This window comes from Cyrtonyx montezumae, unplaced genomic scaffold, assembly GCF_038088225.1.
Source record: "Cyrtonyx montezumae isolate F1298 unplaced genomic scaffold, pur_monq_1.0 scaffold_20, whole genome shotgun sequence".
Lineage (NCBI taxonomy): Eukaryota > Metazoa > Chordata > Aves > Galliformes > Odontophoridae > Cyrtonyx > Cyrtonyx montezumae.
The window spans coordinates 4878016-4897641 of record NW_027071937.1 but is presented as its reverse complement, the minus strand read 5'-3'; the positions used below and the strand labels follow the sequence as shown (position 1 = coordinate 4897641).

The following is a 19626-nucleotide window of genomic DNA, read 5'->3' as shown; positions in this document are numbered from 1 at the left end:
CATCGGTTGTGTGAGAGGTGGCCGTTGCTCAAGTGAGGCATAGGGAGCAAATCATCCCCTCTCAGCTTCCCTTTTCCTTTTGTGACCGGGCTTTGCGTGCACTGATGAATCAGGTCATGTCACCGTCTCTCTCTCACAGTAGGAAAAAGTGAGGCACAGGGAAGGAAGCGCTGACGTTCACTGTGTGGAGGTCCCAGCTCCTGACCCGACTCTGCTGCTGGCCCCACTGTGACTAAGCAGGAGGGAATTCCCATGCAGGCAGATGCAAACTCTCTGTTTGCTTAACTTCCAAACACTGAAACAAACAACTGGCAGGTCAGCTCGTGTTTGCTCCCAGAAGGATTTACACAGCACATCCTGAGACGGTTGGTGGCTCCATCCCTCCTGCTGTGTTTGTCAGTGGTTTTGGACCCTGAATTGGACCCTCAGAAGGGTTGTACCAGCAGAAAGCCCTGCTGCAGAAAGCAGGGTCAGGTCAGTGGGTTGGCTGGGCCCTGGGACAGCACCAGAACAAGAGGGGAAAAGGGAGAAGAGGACACAGGCTGGAGTGTGAGCTCCCACCTTCTCTGATGGGATTTGGCCTTTCTATTGGCTCGGCAGTGATGTGTAACTACACTTAACGTCTGCTTGAAACACAGCAGAAACCGTAAGCTAATTTAAGTTTAAACACCCTTTTAATGTCATGTTTGCCAAAACCTTGCTGTTGCCCTGAGCTTGTCAGCATTTCCAATGCTGGTAGGAGAGATCCCTGCTGCTGTGGTGCAGTGCCTGTGTGGGGTGCTGAGACCTGTCATGTTCCTAGAAGGCTATTTTACTGTAGCAGCAACCATTGGTGCCCACCAATCCCAATTGGCTGCACTTATCTGCCCCGTGCTGCCTCCCGTGCACTAATGACATGAAAATGAATGCCTTTGAAGCATCCTTTATGAATTTTTAAAAGAATGATGCTGGACAAATGAGTCAGCTGAATGAAAATAACCATAGGAGGATCACTCTGCTTTTCTCAGGTCCCACAGAACTGCTCCTGGATAAATTCTCACAGCACCACTCTGTCGCTGTCCCTGCAGCGAGGAAAGAAATGCCACATTTTTAGCAATCTTCATTTGGTGAACAGTTGTTAGAGAACAAGTATTGGGTTTTCAACACATTTCACTTTGCATAAGTTCATTCTAAAGGGAAAAGTGGTAAATTATGCTATTTAAATATTATTTGTTCTCTTACTGTTAAATAGCTTTGATATTGATGCCACTTGCATTCACAAAAAAAAAAACAAACAACCTTAACGAAGAGGCAAATCTCTTTATTTAGGGAGAAGAAGGAATTCTGAAATCCAATGTATTGCCACAGCAGGTGGGGGCACTGCTCCCTCAGCTCTCAGAGGCTGCCCCTTTAAGACGTCCACCATTTTGCGCTCTGCCCTCCACCAAGATGGCACCCGCGCCTTCACCTTCCCTCCTTCCCCCTCCTTCTCCTCGTTATTATCCCGACACATAAATTCCGTCCCACCCTGGGCGGCCTCGCCCTATGTAAAGATGGCGGCGCGCCCTTCCCGTCGTGCCCGTTTCCAAGATGGCGACACGCTCCAACACTCCTCGCTAAAGGCGGCGGCGGGACGCCCCTCTGGCGGCCGCCTATGCCGGGCGGGTGAGGTCAGTTCCGGGGTGGGACCGCCTCAGTGCGGACAAAAGCAGCCCGAGCCGGCGTGAGGGAGGGCGGGGGACGAGGAGGGTTGTTGCGGACAGGTGGGTGCGGGCGGGGATGAGCTGCGGCCTGCCTCCTTCCCTCCCTCCCGCCGCTTTCCCCGCAGAGCAGAGCGCGCCCGGGTGGGGCTGCCGGGCCGCGCCCCCTGCGGGAACGGGACGGCTGTGAGAGGGCAGCGGGCGGGGCGGGGGTCCTGAGGGGCTGCAGCCCTGCAGGGCGGGCGGGCGGGGAGGACTCGCTGACTAATTGAGCGGTAATTCGTTTCCTCCGTACGCCCGCCGTCCCTGCGCTGCCCGGCGGTGCGGAGCCGGAGGGAGGCGGCCCTGGGTGTACGAGGCGCGGCCGGGCCGCCCCTGCGCTGCTAGCAGCCCCTTGGAGAGGGGTGCGGTCTGTGCTCGTTCCCGGGGGCACATTGAAGCCGGTAGATTTTCTGAATTAACTTTCTTTCCCTCTCGTTTTGGCGTAACGTCAGGGTTTTTCCCCCGAGGGCTGCGGCGGTGCGGCAGGTCGGTGGGCAGATCGGGGCGATGCGCTGTCAGTGTGCGGGTGGGTCGTGCTGTGGTTTGGGGCGGTGCTGAGCAGTGAGAGGAGGGCAGGGTGGGGGAGAGCCGGGTGGGAAGGGAAGGTCAGCGAGTCCTCGCCTTTAGCTTGTTCCTTTGCTGCAGTTTGGCACGGCTCGAGTGGAAAGGCTTTGATTGTGAGCAGGTCGTTTCCAAATGTGCCAACCTCAGTGCTGGCATTGGGTGATCCCAGCGTGTTCTTGAGTTGAGCATCTTAACCAGTGCTTTTTTTCTAGTGACATCTCTTCCTTTTCCAGTGTTTTTTTTTTTTCTGTCTCTTGTTGACGAGGTCTTTCTGAGGTTCTGCAGTCCTCCCTGGCTTTGAAGCTTGAGGGATCCCTCAGAGCTTGGGCTTGTTCCCTTGTATTCTTCCCCATACCAATGAGCAGGAAGCAAAGAAAAAAAGCTGTTGTTGTTGATGGTGCTAAATCACCACTGCTATAAAAAGATTCATATTGGTAGGTGTGTTGAGAAGAAAGGGGGCAGTTGCTTGAGTATGAAGTGATTAGAGATCTGTTTTCAGAGAGTCCTGATGCATTTAGATGTTTCCTCCAGGAGGTTAATCTGTCTGCTAGTTTAGTTGCAATAATAGCACTCAGAATCTCTTTTAAATGGGTTTCCATCACCTGCTTTGTGATAGCTTCTAGAGCAAAAGTTGGAGACTTGTTTCCTTTTTGGGGTTTTACTTAGTTCTTAGAGCTTTTGACATTTTTACAAGTATCGTCATCTCTTCCTGGTTCCTGATAACCGTCTGGTTTGCTCCTGGAATCTTAGATGTCCTTTCCCAAACTCTTATATAACATGGTTCCTTGGTAAACTTCATTCTCTCTGCTAATAATCTCTACTTGATTTCAGGGAAGCTGTTCCCATGGCGTGTGGGGAATGCAACGCTTCAGCACCTGCTCAGGATCCAGCACACGGGAACATCATCCACTTCCAGCACAGAGAACTGAAGTGCAGATAGCAGAACCCAACTGCAGGGTAAGGGCTACAGGCCACTTTGTGAGTGGTGTGCTAAAGACACAAATGAAATCACCAGAACACTGCCTAAATACGGTTGCAAAACACAAGGTGGTGATAAGATGTTTGATAAAAGAGTGAGGAGGAAAGATGATGGAGCAGGCAGAGCGGTGGTGTGCTTATTTCAATCTGCCTTAAGCTTTAAGGTGGGAAAAAGAGAGTAAAGTAACAGCGTGTTGTCTGATGTAGAACTCAGGTGTTGTGTTCACCCATACATCTAACTCCTAGCTTCATAGACCCTGACTTCTTCCATTAAAAAAGTACTTTAAAGCTGTATGCTCTCTGTTTATTTTGGTCAATATTCTTCTGTTTCCAGCAGGGTGATGTTTATTGCTGTGTAAACATCTCGTAAACAGTTTTTTCCATGGCTAACTAAGGAGAGCACTGACTCGTTTCCCTTGTGAGTGGGACTTGAGCAGCAGTGAGGATTGGTAGCAGGGAACTCTGTCTCTTTGGGTGTCTGCTAGTACAGTGATGAAAGGTAGTGCAGAGTGCCCTGCTTATCTGCAAGATGAGAGATGCCGTCCTCATGCACAGTTGATCATACTTTGAGCAGTGAGGAGGTGCAGGGAGGTTCTGACAGTTCAAGGATTTGCTTCGTTGGGTTGATCCTCTCCTGCTACTTGGAAGCTGTAACTTTATTAATGCAGGTCAAAGGGAATGTGCATAAATAACTCCTGAAGATATACCAGAAGCCATGTGTTAAAAGCTAATGCTTCCAAGTGTGGGGTGCCTGGAGCCTTTCAGTGATGACTTACCAAATGCTTTGAGTTACTACGTTCTTGTAAATGTTGCAGATGTTCAGAAAGCCATTTCCTGGCATAGAGTGCTCTGACTTTTTAAAAACAAGTTTGAATTTGAATGTAAGTTATTGTCTTGCTTGTGTACAATCAGTGTAAGCTTAATTACAGGCTGTCACGAATTTTTCTATGCTCTAAAGGAGGATTTTGTTCAGTGGAGTATTTTAAAGGGAACTGAAACTTGCTGCTGGTGTGAAATTGAACCTTGCTGGTGTCTAGGAAAGCGGAGTGAAGTTGTGTGAGTGCTGGTGGAGCACGGAAGGAAAGAGCTTCTGCATTTTGTGGGGCTCTTTCACACTGGGATGTCCCACCACTGTTTTAGGAAAGATTAAATACAAGCACACTTTGTTGCAGTGTAGCAAGCCTCCTTCCTGCATGTTTTTCCAAGTGTTTTCAAAAATAGTTTCTGTTTAGGATAAATAGTCTCCCTTGTTTGAGGAGAATATCTTGAAGGCTTCCAGGCAGCTTTTTCCCTGAGCTGTCTTGCATACGTTTTGTATTGCAAATGGCAATACAATTGATAATGCTGGATTGTATATGGCCCTCCTGCTGCTATCAAACCGCATTTGAAACTAAAAGTTATTCAGTCAAAACCACCCTGCTGGAAGAATGATGCTTTCATCTCCTGTACTAGGTTCTGTTAATGTTTGCTCTAAAATTACCAGGCAGTATAAAGCTCCTCTGTGCCAAATTTGTAGAGCTGTGCACTGGACTAGTTAACAGATTCTGCTTTAGAGTTGTGGCTTTATTGCCTCTCTCTTATCTGTCAATGAATACAGTCGGAAAATGTTCTGAGCTGGAAGTCAGTCACTGTTTTGAAGCTCATGGTGCTGAAGATTGCAGAGTAAGCAGGCAAATATGTGCTTATTTCTCTTTCCTCAGACTAAGGCAAAATATTATTGTGCTGATGGCTGAAGTCTTACTTTGCTCTTGTTGAAATCTTCTTTCATCTTTGTTTCATCTCTTGGGGTGTTGCCACAGCTGTTTTCAAGCTAATAAATTTGTAGATGTTGTCAGTTTGTCAACAATAAGTTGTGATGATCCTTGCTCAAAAGTCTTGGCTTTGACTCTAGTGTCTTGATTTCTCAATCTCGTTAGATATGTCAAAGCTCTGTTCACCATTTCAGTTTTAATTGAAGACAATTGTTTACCCTGTTTTGTATCACTTTCCAATGCTGGAATTAAATGCTGAATAGACTTCAGCAGCTGAGAGAGTGCTTGAAGTTGTTCTGCTTGTACCAGGTTAGCACTCCTGCTGTCTTTTCTTTAATCTTAAGTATATTAAAGCAATTCAACCACTTGCATTTGTCAGTACAAGGGAATGTTTTGCAGCGTCTCACTGGAATAAGGCCATCATACTTTTCAAAGGCAAGCTCCAGTGCCCTGTCATTGAGGCATCTTTTCTATGGTGAAGGAAATTAATTTTGGAAAGCAAACCTGTGACCACACACATTCATAATTTATAAGCTGACACAGGCTTTTTCTCTGTTTTGCTTCACCATAGCAGTCATCTGATAGTATTTGAATTTCCATAGCAATATCACATTGACATGATCCAAGCATCAGTGATGCTGATATTTTCAGAGTGTGTTCACTTCCGTGCAGCTGGGCAGGCCAATCCAGGTCTCCAGTATACACTGTTCTGATTGTGCAGATGTTCTGTCCTGTGCTTGTTAGGGCAGGCTTGCTTGTGTGATAGTAAACAGGAGCTGCTGTGCTATGCTAAGAATATGAGTCTTGCATCTCACAAGAAGTCAATTAAAAGGTAGCTGGAAAGATGATAAAAGTTCTGCCTGAAGTGTGGGTGAGTAATTTTTTTTTATGAGCTTCAGTAAAGGTGTTACCTAGTTAATTTGCTTCATCCTTCTGTATCTTGTGGCTTGTCTGGGGCTGAATGTTACATACAGTTGGTGGTTATATGAAAACCAATGTAATTTACTCTGTGTTGAGTTTGGCTGTTCCAGCAGGTGAAGAGTGTAAGTGTTAGCCACTGCTGTTCCACTATTCCATCTGCCAGTTTGAATAATGCACAATCCTTTAAACTTTGCATTTGCTTCTCTGTTTCAGACGGCGTTTCCTGCAGGAGAAACTTTATTGCAGGCAGAACTAGATGTAAGGATGCTGGGTTGTTGTTTGGGACTCTGGCACCTGGTTTCCTTGCTGTTTACTTCTACAAACAGTGAAGGACAAAACCAGAGTCTTATTCCATCTGATGTGTTGGGCTTTTCCAGTTGATCATGTGGCTGTCCCTCTTTGGAAGATTTTCTGAGGAGCAACTGAAAGCAGCTCTGTTTTAACCTCCTCCTTTTGCTTTCAATTCTGAGTCTGATAAACATGGGGGAGGGAACACACAAATTACCATTCCCATTTCTGACTTGCAAAGCTCTTTACATTTCCTGGTGTTTCAACAAAGAGCTCTGTGTTCTGCCCCTCTTTACTGTTTCAGGTGGCAGCATGCTGGGGAGTGAAGCTCTGCTGTTTTGAAAGCTTACAGTAACATGTTGCAGCTCGTCAAAATCAGGGCTATAGTCTTAAGAGTACAGAGTCATTTTTCTTTTCCCTTATCGATCTCTGATACTGTCAGCACACAAACAACTCCCTTGTTTGTTGGGCTTCTGAGAGGTAAGAAACTGTCAGCAGTGTTTGACTGCTGCTTTGCAGTCTCCAGTCTTAAAAACTAGAGGTTTAAGAATGTGTGATACGAACTTGAAGATTTGTGAGTGTCCAACATGCAATACATCCTTGTGTACCTATTTAAATTTGTGTTATGAGATTGCCTCGCTGGATGCTGCATCCCAGTAAAGGTAAGGATTTCTCTGCTTTCAAGGAGGTCCTGGAAGTAGGGGATAGAAACTGAGGAAGTTCTCAGGCATGTCATGAGATCATGCATATAGTCCTGTTTTGCCAGTAGCTCTGTTTGTAACAGTATGGTCAACAGAAGGAAAAAAGGGAAGAGAGGAGGTTGAATGAAGTATTCAGCAAATGATGAGTCAAGCTGATGACGTATTAGCCAGTGAAACTGAACAATGATGTCTCTGTTCACTTTGGCTCTAGCTGGGTATGTTGGTCAGCAGGTACAGGCAGGAAGGTTTCAAGCACAGCTCAGATAGGTATCTGTCAGCAATAATTCTGTTTGCATGTTTAGATTTTGTTTTGTGATAGGAAAATTCTTCAAATAAGAGGGTGTTTGTGCTCTTGCAGTTGCTCTGTTCATTCCTTGTTGACCCTAAATATCACAGGTGTCCATTTCCACATCTCCTGGAAAGGATTTGTAGTGCTCTCAGCTGTAGTTTTTATTGTTTAAGGTACATGCTGCAATAGAAGGTTTTTGTTAGCTGGATAAGTTTATTCTTGTTTCTGAATGATTTTATTATTTAGGTGTGGTATGCTCAGGTTGTCCCTGTTTTTTCTAAGTTGAGTTATTTTTTCTTCCAGGTGTGCCTAGTAAAACATAATATTCATACTTGATGGTACTTCATATTTGAAGGCTGGGTAGTTTTGGCAGGCTTATGTAAATCTGAAATTGACATTTCATCCCTTGAATTGGCCTGCTCAGTGTTAATAGGGAGTCTGTGCTGCACGTGGTAGGTAGGTGCCTGGCAGGTGATGCAGGGGTGGCCATGCCAGCCTGACTTGTTTGTACTGGATGGCCTCTGCCTTCCTTCCTGAGATTGCCTGGCTAGAAGAGTCTGCAGTGGGATGCCAGCTAGGCTTTGGGTAAACCTGCAGGCACTGAAGGGATATATTGTACCTGAATGTGAATACTGCAGAGGCTTCAGGAGTGTATTTGTGGGCTGAATTGCTACGTATGTTATGATCTTGCTATATCACAGTGAGGCATTAGCATATGGGTCTTCACCTGTACAGGCTCCAGCTCTGCCTGTTCTACACTGGATATGAATTGCAGCACAGTGCTGCTTTGGTGCAACGGAAGCCCTCAAAGGTAATGTCACTTCTAAAGTGAGAGGTAGGAGACTGCTCAGGGAGTTGCGTGGTAAATCAGTGTGGAATGTGAAAGCTGAAACACCTTTGAGACAGATACTTGTAAGATTTCTTTTGTGTGCAATTTCTGAAGCCTGCCTATTTAATTATACCTTTGAAAACTTCCTTATGCTTCTGGTAAGTGGATAGGGCTTGAGATATGATGTTCCCACCTGTTGGCTCATGCAGGTTGAATTCAACCTTTATACTTGAATTAAGCACTCTTTCAAAATCTGTGTATCAGTGTCTCCCATTTGGTGGAGTTGCCTATGAGTGAGCTGCCATTCTCCGAGCCCCAGCTGGAGAGGCATGCAGCTTGGGGTATATCTGAAGGAGCTGAGACTTTTCTTCACCAAACCTGCTCTGCTACAGTGCCAGAACAACATCTTCCTCCTAAATAACTCTGTTCTGCTGCCTGTGTACTGGGTGGGAGAGTCTGGGTTCCAGATGCCCACTTGGTTTCTGTATAGTGGTTGGAACCACGGTTCCCGTGGGGAGAATCCTCTCGTGCAAAGCAGCATCGGGCAGCAGAGGTAGGACCTGAGAATCTGACTTCTTGAAGTTAGTCTGCTGTTGTCAACCCCAGCAGCAAAACTGCCTGCCCAAATCCAGAAGGGAGTGTTGCAACCAGAATCTCATTCTAAAATGATTACAAAATGGAGTCTGTGAAATAATGACACTTACGTTTTGCTGCAGAACAGTCATCAAGTCTTTCAGGAACTAGAATGGGTTGCGTACGTGGGAAATCTGGCTGGGGAGGGTGGTAACTTTCCCCTTGGTTTCTCGATGTTTTGGTGGTCAATTTTCCCTTTCACCGCAGATGCTTCAAGTTAAGATTAGATAAGACCTGAGGGACTTGAGCTTCTGTAAAATGACCCCTTGTTTTATTACTTTTCATCTGGGACTTGAACAGGGCCTCCACAGTTGTCAGGAGGAGTGGGAACTTGCTGAGAATGTCCTTTTCTTCACGCAGTGACCCTATCATTGTTACTGGAGGGCAGGGGATTTCCTGCTCCACCACACCAGGGTTTCACTGCTGATACGGAGCTGTAATAGACTATGGTGGGACATTCAGACAGATGATTTGTTAGCTGTCTTGTAACTGCACAATGTAAAGCCAAATTTCCTATCCCATGTGGCTGGTAAATAGAATTAGGGAGCCTCTTGCCCTGTTTTTTTTTCTTTCCTTCCTAGCTATCTTGAGATACAAATCAGAGTAAACACAGGGTTAGTTTGTTGCAGAAAGACAGGAGGTATTTCTTAGATTGAGAAAAACTGGCAACATGGCACTGCGGCTTGAGTCTGGAAAATGCCTTAACCATGAGACACTGATTCCTGGGAAGTTCACCTCTATTTCATTGCCTTTCTGGGTGCAAGTAAGAAGAACCTAATTCCTGCAAAAGCTTCCCTGCCAGGAGTGAAGAAGCACTGGAGAGAAGAGCATCTTTGGGCAGATGTGGTATCTAGACAACAGTAAGAAAGGACATGAGTATCTTTTTCTCTCAGTGTAGGGTAGAAGGAGTGGGAAAGTGTTTAAGTAGGGAGCAGTTCTTTAATTAATGACATCAGAATTCTCACTGCATATTCCTGAAGGAGATCTTACACAGCACTGTGGGAGAGCAGTGATGGGTACAGCAGCTTCGTTGCCTCTTAAGTGTACTTTGGAAGGAGTGACAACAGAATTGTTTAAGGAGTGTGTACCCTGGCTGCCACTGGACCTCTGTGGACCTTTAGGACGATGTGTGGCTCACGAAGGTGCCCTGAGCTGTGAGTCTGGGAGAACAGAAGCTGTGCTTTCCTTTAAGCATAGATGAATCTGAGAAGCTGAGCTATGCTGAAGTTAACTGTTTGAGCAGATGACTGCAGTAGCTTTTGGTGTTAAAGCTTTGTGGGCTTTCTCTTGCTTGGACTGGAGAAGTGCAGGACTTTTCCTCTGATTGCAGCAGAAGGGATGCAGAGGGTGCTGGGGGAGGGTGTGTATCTTTGTTTTTCCTTGTGGTATGGCTCTTCAGTAACTGAACTTTGTTGGACAGAAGGGCAAATGCTTCCTTAGGGATGGCTGTCATCTTTCAGCCTACCTCTAACTGCCTTCCCAAGTAGCACTAAGTCAGAGCTGGCATTTTTCCATTTATTGTTGTAAGCGACAAACCAGGGAATAGTGTTCTCTATTTAGTGTCTCTAGGGAGTGTGGTGCTTCTTGAGTTCATGTTAGGAGGGGCTTCCTTTGCAGTTCTGGGCTGGAAGTTAATTTTAAATACAAACTCATATTCTACAAAAGCAGATGGTGTGGACGCTCTGCTTGGCTTCAGCCAGTGGTTTATAAAAAGCTGCTATGAAGCCTGCAGCTCCCCAGGGCTTGTCAGCACTGCCTGCACGAATGCTGCCTTGTGGGCTGAGGAGATAGGATTGGACCTTTGCTCTTCCTTTGTTATAGTTGACTTGATGGGATTCTCAAAATGACAAAGACTTGTGCTTGTCTGGCTCCTGAATGTTCCTAGCAGGTAGGATGTGGTATTGCTTTTTCAGTGTCACTAGAACAAGTTATAATGACTTCGTGCACTTGTGTTGCCTGTCAGATATAGGGCTTGCTTTGTGAGTTTGCTCTTCCTCACAGATCCACCAGGGTTGTGGGTTTTCTATGGCTTGTTCCTTCTATAACTCTGAAGGGCAGAACGAGTTCTGCCATAAGGTCTCTTTTCCCAGAACCTTTTGATTTCCTTTGTGACTCTTAAATCCCAGCTGAGATGAACTCTGGGTGGGAGTGGTTGGTCAGGGAAGTGAATTCTTATATTAAGTATGCTTCCCCTTTCCTATACTTCTGAAGTGAAGAAAACAAAGAGCAGCTGTTACAGGATTTCAGAAGTGAGCCTATCTGTAGGCAAGTACTGTTTCTTTGGGAAGTTGATGCAGAGGTGGAGAGCCAGAACTTCTTCCTGTTGAAGGAAAAGGGATGATATCAACAATTGGAGAGCCACAGAGATGTGGAGTTTTTTCTTAGCTCTGTAGAAGAGTAACAAACACACTACAGCTATGCTGTGTGTGTGGATTTTCTCTAATAACGCTGTCAAATTCCTTCGTCCCTGAAAGCTTCCAATTACTTGTCTGTCTGAGGAGTTTAAGTTAGTCCTGAGAGCCTTCCTTCAGTGTGAATTTTTCACCTGCAGACTGCTACTGGCAAGTACCAGTTCTGATGTCTTGTAACTACTTGCCTGTGAGGGGGATCACCGCTGCAATAACCGTACAGCCTCAGCAGTAACCAGGTACCTGGCTCAGGTAGTCCACTCATTTGTATCCAAGTGACTTGAAACTGCCACTTAAATCCAGTCCCACTGTGCTACCACATGAAATGTGAGTTTCCTGATACTCTCTTAGAGCAGAACAAAAGAGTTTTAGTAATGCCTGCTTCTGTTTTCCTTTCAGGTGGTGAATCATGATTCCAGTCACTGAATTGCGATACTTTGCTGACACTCAGCCAGCGTACCGCATCCTGAAGCCATGGTGGGACGTCTTCACAGACTACATTTCCATAGTGATGCTGATGATTGCAGTGTTTGGAGGGACACTTCAGGTCACCCAGGACAAAATGATTTGTTTGCCCTGTAAATGGATTACCAAAGACTCTTGCAATGACACTGTCAGAGGTTGGACAGCCATAACCCCAGAGCGTATCTACTATAACTCTACTCTTGTTCCCTCTGCTGATACAGGGCCTACAGGGATCCAGTATGATTTGGACCGGCACCAGTATAACTATGTGGATGCGGTGTGTTACGAGAACCGCCTTCACTGGTTTGCCAAGTATTTTCCTTATCTGGTGCTGCTACATACTCTTATCTTCTTAGCTTGTAGCAACTTCTGGTTCAAATTTCCAAGGACCAGCTCCAAGCTGGAGCATTTTGTGTCTATTTTGCTTAAGTGTTTTGACTCTCCATGGACAACGAGGGCATTATCTGAGACGGTGGTGGAAGAGAGTGATACCAAGCCTGCATTTGGGAAAATGAATGGCTCCATGGACAAGAAATCCTCCACAGTCAGTGAGGATGTGGAAGCCACTGTTCCCATGCTGCAGAGAACAAAGTCTCGAATTGAGCAAGGCATCGTGGACCGATCTGAGACAGGTGTCTTGGACAAAAAGGAAGGTGAACAGGCCAAAGCACTCTTTGAAAAGGTAAAAAAGTTCCGTACGCATGTGGAAGAGGGAGATATAGTGTATCGCCTCTACATGAGACAGACCATCATCAAAGTAATCAAGTTCATTCTCATCATCTGCTATACTGTTTATTATGTCAACAACATAACGTTTGATGTTGACTGTAAAGTGGACATTGAGAGCTTGACTGGCTACAGGATGTATCGCTGTGCTCATCCTTTGGCCACCCTCTTTAAAATCCTGGCATCTTTCTACATCAGCTTGGTGGTTGTCTACGGCTTGATCTGCATGTACACGCTCTGGTGGATGCTGAGGCGATCGCTCAAGAAATACTCCTTTGAGTCTATCCGTGAGGAGAGCAGTTACAGTGACATTCCTGATGTGAAAAATGACTTTGCTTTTATGCTGCACCTGATCGATCAGTACGACCCCCTGTATTCAAAGCGCTTTGCTGTCTTCCTGTCGGAGGTGAGTGAGAACAAGCTGCGGCAGCTGAACCTCAACAATGAGTGGACTTTGGAGAAGCTGCGGCAGAGAATCACCAAGAACTCTCAGGATAAGTTGGAACTGCATCTGTTCATGTTGAGTGGCATTCCTGACACGGTCTTTGACCTCATAGAGCTGGAGGTCTTGAAGCTGGAGCTTATCCCTGATGTCACCATTCCCCCAAGCATTGCTCAGCTCACCAGCCTTAAGGAACTATGGCTTTATCACACTGCTGCCAAAATTGAGGCTCCAGCCCTCGCCTTCTTGAGGGAGAATTTGAAATCTCTTCACATCAAGTTCACGGACATCAAGGAGATTCCTCTTTGGATTTATAGCCTGAAGACACTAGAAGAGCTTCATCTGACGGGGAATCTGAGCGCTGAAAACAACCGGTACATTGTAATAGATGGATTGAGGGAGCTGAAGAGGCTGAAGGTTTTGAGGTTGAAGAGTAACCTCACCAAGCTGCCACAGGTGGTGACAGATGTTGGTGTGCATCTTCAGAAGCTTTCCATCAACAATGAGGGCACCAAGCTCATTGTTCTCAACAGCCTTAAGAAAATGGTCAACCTGACAGAGCTGGAGTTGATCCGGTGTGACCTGGAACGCATTCCTCACTCCATCTTCAGCCTCCACAATCTGCAGGAGATAGACCTGAAGGACAATAACCTCAAGACCATTGAGGAAATCATCAGCTTCCAGCACTTACATCGTCTCACTTGCCTTAAGTTGTGGTACAACCACATCGCCTACATCCCCATGCAAATAGGCAACCTCACCAATTTAGAGCGCCTTTACCTGAATCGTAACAAGATAGAAAAGATCCCTACCCAGCTCTTCTATTGCAGGAAACTTCGGTATTTGGATCTCAGCCACAACAACTTGACTTCCATACCACCAGACATAGGACTTCTTCAAAACCTGCAGAACCTAGCTGTGACAGCCAACAGGGTAAGTGAGCAGGAGCCTGAGCGCTGCTCTGAGAGCACAGGTAATTCCAGTCTGTCTGTTATCCGTGGGATTAAATGTGTTACAGTGGTGTGTGAAATATTCCTGGCACTGCTGTTCCATTTATATTCTCAATCTTTAGGTGTTTTTTTTTTTTCTGAGAGCTTTATCTAAAGCAAATAACTCCAGGGGTGATTCCTTCCTTTTGTTGAACTGTTCTTCTGTAGCACTTCTTTCAGGGAAATTGCTTTTAAGTGGCAGTTGGAGACTGCTTCCTGAAGCCTGTCACTTATTTCTCTGCAGCTGGAAGCTTGTATTCCCTAGATTGACATCAGATTTGGTCTTATAATGGAGGTCTAAGAAACTAGTCTTAATCTAGTACTATTCACTTGTATTTCAACTAAATATGTACGCTGTGACAGCAGCCATCTGCATGTGTGCAGCTCACAGTTTTCATGCAGTGCTACTTATTTCTGGGGAATGCTCTGTAGTTCAGTCTTGTAACGTATTTTGTGTGAGAAGCTGTTTGTTACAGGCTTGGGAAAGGGAAACCAACTCGAGAAAATCCTTAATCTGTCATATTTGAAATGTGTTGCTGTGTTCCACAAAGAGAAAGCAAAACTGTCTTCTGTAGTGTGCGTACTCAGGAAAGAGTGGATTAGACCAGGTTTGTCAGTTGGCCATCAGACTTGACTTTGAGGGTAGGAAGCGTGGCACCTTACTATGCCTCAGTGCAGTGCCTGATGGTTTTCTTGTGCAATTCCAGATAGACTTGGGTAGTTAAGGTTTAGACTCTGCCTCAGAGCTAGGCAGGTCACAAGGGATGTCTAAGTGTGCTATACTGCCTAGTTACCCTTGGGCTGGAAGGAACTTAATTGGTTAAGGCAAACTGTACCATGAGTTTTTCTGCGTGTTTGTTACTGTTTTTGGGATTAAAAACCGTTTACCAGGTGTCAGTGATCAGTCTGTGACTGCTCAGACTATGCTGAGCTGGAAGACTTGCAGAGGCTTTCACTCACTGTCTTTGCTGAAGTTGTGAAAGGCTTTGCCAGAATGTTCAAAGCACGGATCAGTGGCATCTGGGAAAATGCATCCTTCTACATGGGAGGCTTAAGCTCAGAACTTCATGGTATGCACACATTTCATACCAGATTGAAAGGCAAAATATTTTCTCATGGTCGATGTGTCTGAGAGGGGACAGGTTCTGAGGGTGATGTTAAACAAAAAGAAGTTTTAACAGCTCCTTGTGCTGTTCAGAACCCAGTTAATTGTGTGCCAGTTGTCTTCTGGGAACCTTACACCACAGATCAACTCTCAGGAAGTTGTGGCAGCATCTTCTGCCGTCCTGGGATGGAGCCTCTCTTAGAGGAAATGGAGTTAGAGACAGCTCTGTTTTCTGCTGCTTTCACTCTGTGAAAGTACTAATATAACAGGAAAGCTGTTGGAGTATCCTTTGCTCTGTTTGGTTTGGAAGTGGAAAGTGATGTGGACTCAGTGGAAAAGATAAGCTGCTTGTATCCCCTGCAGGTGCCTTGGGGCTCTGAGCCTGGTAGCATACAGGGAACAGTGGCAGCAAGGAGCACAAAGGCTGGCAGGTAGGCATTTACCAACGCCAGGTGTTACCTCATACATCCTCTCTTAGCCCAGCAGTCTTAGCAATTAGATGCTGCTGGAGTTGGCTGGTACCAGTGTACCATTCTGGGAAGCAGGCCACATTATAGCACACTGCCTCCTTCCTAAACCAATACTTGCCCCTTAAATAACTGTATTATTTTCAGAAGTCTGTGAGCAGGGCGGTTGGACTAGGTGATCCCAAGTGGTCCCTTCCAACCTCAACCTTTCTGTGATCATTATTGTGTGTTGCTGCTCACATAACACTAACAGCACCAATAACAATGGCTGAATGTAGCTGCTTTTAATTGGCCTTGTCTTGTCCCTGTTTTTTGTTGGCCTTAACTTCATTCAGAATTGATTACAGTTCAATTTGGCTGTGTCATGCATAATTCAGGATTTAAAAAAGAGGCACGGTTATGTGTAAAGGCAAATAATCTTCATGACGAGACTTTGAATTAAGTGGAGAATATTGAATTGCTGAACTTAATTCCTGGCCTAACACATGTTAAACCTTATCTATATTGTTTTCTTAGAAATTCACTGGGAGGAGTATGTGAGTAATAGAAATGAGACTTGATATTAGTAACTTGAAGGCAGTGGTGGGAAAGCCAACAGTTGGTGTCATGGTTTTATGATTTTTGGTACTGGTATTCCACATCATAACATCATGTAGTGCATTTAGAGTTAAAGTTCCAGCTCCGTGGATCATCGATAGTTCCAGGTATGCCTGTCTCAGAAGAGAAGAAGAACTCCATTCCCCAGAGGACTTTGCGATGCTTTGCGTTCTTACGTGTTTACGCTCAGAGGGAAAGATAAAAACTGTCTGCAGTCACGGGACTCTTTCTTCCCTTCGGGACCGAGCTCAGCAGTGGGTGCTTGTTGCAGCTGTCCGCCTTCAGCGTTAGCGTAAGGCCTTCGGTTTATCGGACACTCTCTCTCTTGCTCATTTTATTTGATTCATTTGCCTCAATTCCAATTATATTATATTGTGTTATTTTCCTTTCTGATATCTTATTTAGTAAATTAGCTTTCCTCCTCAGATCGCTGCCGTTGTTTTGTTCCTGGGCCCATCTCCCTTCTCCTTTTTCCCTTTTCCCCCTTCCCCTTCCCCGGGGTGTGGGCCCGTGGGTCCCCTGCCTCAATTGTCACGGTACCAGGTCGAACTGTCCCGCAAACTGTTGACAGTTGGTGACCTTTTTTTCTTGTACTGTCCAAACAAAAAAAACCCACCACCTTGTAATTTGAAGCCTATGAAGTCCCTGCAATGTTACCAAACCCTACAGAAATGATAGAGTGCTCTCAGAGGGCCTGACAGCTGTACTCATTTAGCTTCTGCTCTAGGTAATGGAGTACAGGGGAATCTACCATGCCTTACATGCAGTGATAGTATACAAGGTTTTTAGCCTTCCTGTGAGGCCTGAAGAATAACTATTAGAAAGGTTGGTACAGTAAGATCTCAAAGTTGAGAGGTGCCAAGTAGTTGAGATCTGCTGGCACGGTGGTGCTCTAAGAGGAGCTGGGGAAGAATAGTCAACAGGAGAGCTGTGCTGGGATGCCTCATGCTGTAGTGAATCCTTACTCTAGGAGCACTCCTTATGGTAGAAAGCAGGAGCTCACTTAAGGATGACTGTGAGCTTTGTAAACTGAGACACTGTGACCTTGTTGTTGTCTCAGGAGCGCGCGTCCTGTTGGGTGACTTTATATTCATGGATTTTTTTCTCTTCAGATTGAGAATCTCCCACCAGAGCTGTTCCAGTGCAGGAAGCTGAGAACCTTGAACCTGGGAAACAACGTGCTGCAGTCACTCCCATCCCGGGTTGGAGAGCTGACAAACCTGTCACAGATAGAGCTGCGAGGGAACCGCTTGGAGTGCCTGCCGGTGGAGCTGGGGGAGTGTCCTCTGCTGAAACGCAGTGGGCTTGTGGTGGAGGAGGACTTGTTCAACACACTGCCCTTGGAAGTCAAGGAGCGGCTGTGGAGGGCAGACAAAGAGCAAGCATGAGCCCCTGGAAAAAGGGGAGGAACCTCTGACCAACAAGAAGGAAACACAAGGCCATTCCAGTCCCCTTTTTCCCAGATCCTCCCCTTCCTCCTCTCCAATCACTATCAAACTAGCCAAGGAGTCCCTGAACAATCATGACTCTGAGGCTGCTTCTTGCCTCAGGTGCAGGATGTGGAAAGTTTGGGATCAGGATGAGGATCAAGCCAGGTTAGTTGGCTCCTGAGCAAGGGCCAGTGGGAGTAAGAGATGTTGCTGCTGTTTTGGACAGGAAGTGGAGTGAAGTGCATGGTGCTGGTGTACAGAGATGACCTCCTTTGGTTGGAGGAGAAAAGGAAGTGTGGGGATTGCTGCCTTGCTTCAAATGGGGATTATAGTGTCAGGGAATAAGTGTCCTGCAAGCAATGATCAAGAGGCTAGGATACTTCCTGAACCTCTGTGTCTATGACACCTGGTACTGTTCCCCTCCAACTCAGCAGTTCAGTAAGTGGGGCCCCATAGAGTGGTAGGGACAGGATACAGAGAGTTGAATTTTTTTTTTACCTAGATGCTGGCATCAGGATTCTGCGGGTAAATTTATCTCATATGTCAGTTTGGATGCATGATCATATTTTGTTACTAATTGTCTTTTCCCCCTTGTCACTCTGTCTTCCTCCCCTGGGGAAGGAGTTCTCCCCCCAGAACTCCATCTGTGCATTAAAGATTGCACTTTTTAGCAGTTTCAAGTCACTTGTGCTGATGAGTGAATCACATAGCATCCTTTTCTCCAACTGATGCGTTGGAGGCCCTGACCAGAATAATTCCAGGCCTTGAGCCTGTTCTGAAATGGATGGTTAGAATACAAATGAGCTGGATAATACAAAAGATCTGGATTAAAAGCAGTTGGTCTGTCTTATCTGTTTTCCCAGAAGCGCTGAGTTGCTTCATGATCTTGGCTTTTAAAGTTTTCAAGCTCCCTTTAAGTTCCTGTTACACTGTCATGTAACAAATGCAGATGTAAAACCAGTGTGTCAAGGTAACCCCTGGGGTTGGTAGTTTTTATGGTTTAGAGGAATAACTCAGTTTTCCTCTGCCCCTGCCCGTTAAACTGTTAGATTTGTTGCTAACTTTTTAGGAACACCAACTACAGACCTGCTTGATTGTTTTTGTTGTCTTTCACCCTTCAGCAGCTGTCAGTTCCTGTTGGCCTCTGTGTTAAGTAAGAGGCTAACACTGATTGAATTTGGTGCTGGAAAAGTTCCTGTTGTATTCTCTTCCCTGTTTCATTTCCCCATTGTTAAAGAGCAGTATGAGAATCCTCTGAGGACTGATTTCTATGTCCCTTGAACAGAGCAATCTTTACTGAAACAAGTCTGACCTGTTTGGTGTTGTTTGACAAAACCCTGCACTGGGTAGATAACCTGTGATAGCTGCTGCTAATCATGTCTCAAGGTGGGGTGGTTAAGGCGTGTCTCCAATACCCAGAGTCTGCCCTTTCCATCAGAAGGAACGTGAGGCTCACGGGCTGCAGGTCCTGGTTGCAGTACTCCACATGAAACCAGCGGGTCGTCTGCAAGGTGGAGTGCTGCAAACAGGCATGAGATGTTTGGAGGCTTCCTGTGTGTACAAAGGGAGGAAGCTGCAGCCATCTCTGAAGCAGTTCCTGTCAGGCTGCCAGTGAGAGTGCTGGCTTAGCAAACCCTGCTGATCCCTTGGATGTTGGTGCAATAGGGCGCTATGGCTTTCCTCATGAGTTGTAAGATATGAAATATACACACTAAACATGCTGAAACCATGAACAATGTTAACTGGCCTCTGGATTTGTTGATGTTCAGATGCTTAAATAAAGCTGTATTAAAATCTAGGAAATCTGTTTATAAAGCTGTTTTAAGGAAGATGCAAGTTTTGCCTCCCTTAGTTCACTGTTCAACTTTAAATAGTCCAGAGGAATAATATAATCTTCTTCATCTGGAAGGCAAGGCACTGTTTCTAACAGTGTTAGCATTCAAATTGTGTTAGAGTTGGGACCACTGCCAAATTGATGGGAAACAGTATTATTCCAAAATGCACTGCATCAGAACAAGCACTGGTGCACAGGAGTGTTGGTACTGATGCTTTTTGAACTGGACTTGTGCACACAAGCATTTTGAATTGGTGGGACAGGAATTGCAAAGTGGACTTAGTGCTGCTTGGGTAAGGCAGGAATGGCTTTAGGCTTAGCTACAGCAGTACTGTTTTCCAGGCAGTTTCCCATGGTGGCTGCAGGGGCTGTTTGGATGGCGAAGGAAACCTTGTCTTCTTCCTTACTCTGTGCCAAAAGATTGTGCTGGACAGTAATGGCAGTTGAATTGAGAAGCTTGAATTCTGTGTTGCATTCAAGGCCACTGG

The 19626-nt window shown here is 45.7% G+C and overlaps 1 protein-coding gene across 2 annotated transcripts; it reads left to right on the top strand.

The window, feature by feature from the left end:
• The first annotated feature begins 1602 nt into the window (after positions 1-1602).
• LRRC8A (leucine rich repeat containing 8 VRAC subunit A) lies at positions 1603-17794 on the top strand. 2 transcript variants are annotated; one of them, XM_065737539.1, is made up of 4 exons: positions 1603-1649; positions 3117-3242; positions 11483-13649; positions 16987-17794. In XM_065737539.1, the coding sequence occupies exons 3-4, from the start codon at positions 11493-11495 to the stop codon at positions 17260-17262; spliced, it is 2433 nt and encodes an 810-aa protein (XP_065593611.1). In that variant the 5' UTR covers positions 1603-1649; positions 3117-3242; positions 11483-11492; the 3' UTR covers positions 17263-17794. The 2 variants fall into 2 exon arrangements, with proteins under 2 accessions (XP_065593611.1, XP_065593609.1); XM_065737537.1 differs by lacking the exon at positions 1603-1649 and adding an exon at positions 1687-1742.
• The last annotated feature ends 1832 nt before the right edge of the window (positions 17795-19626 follow it).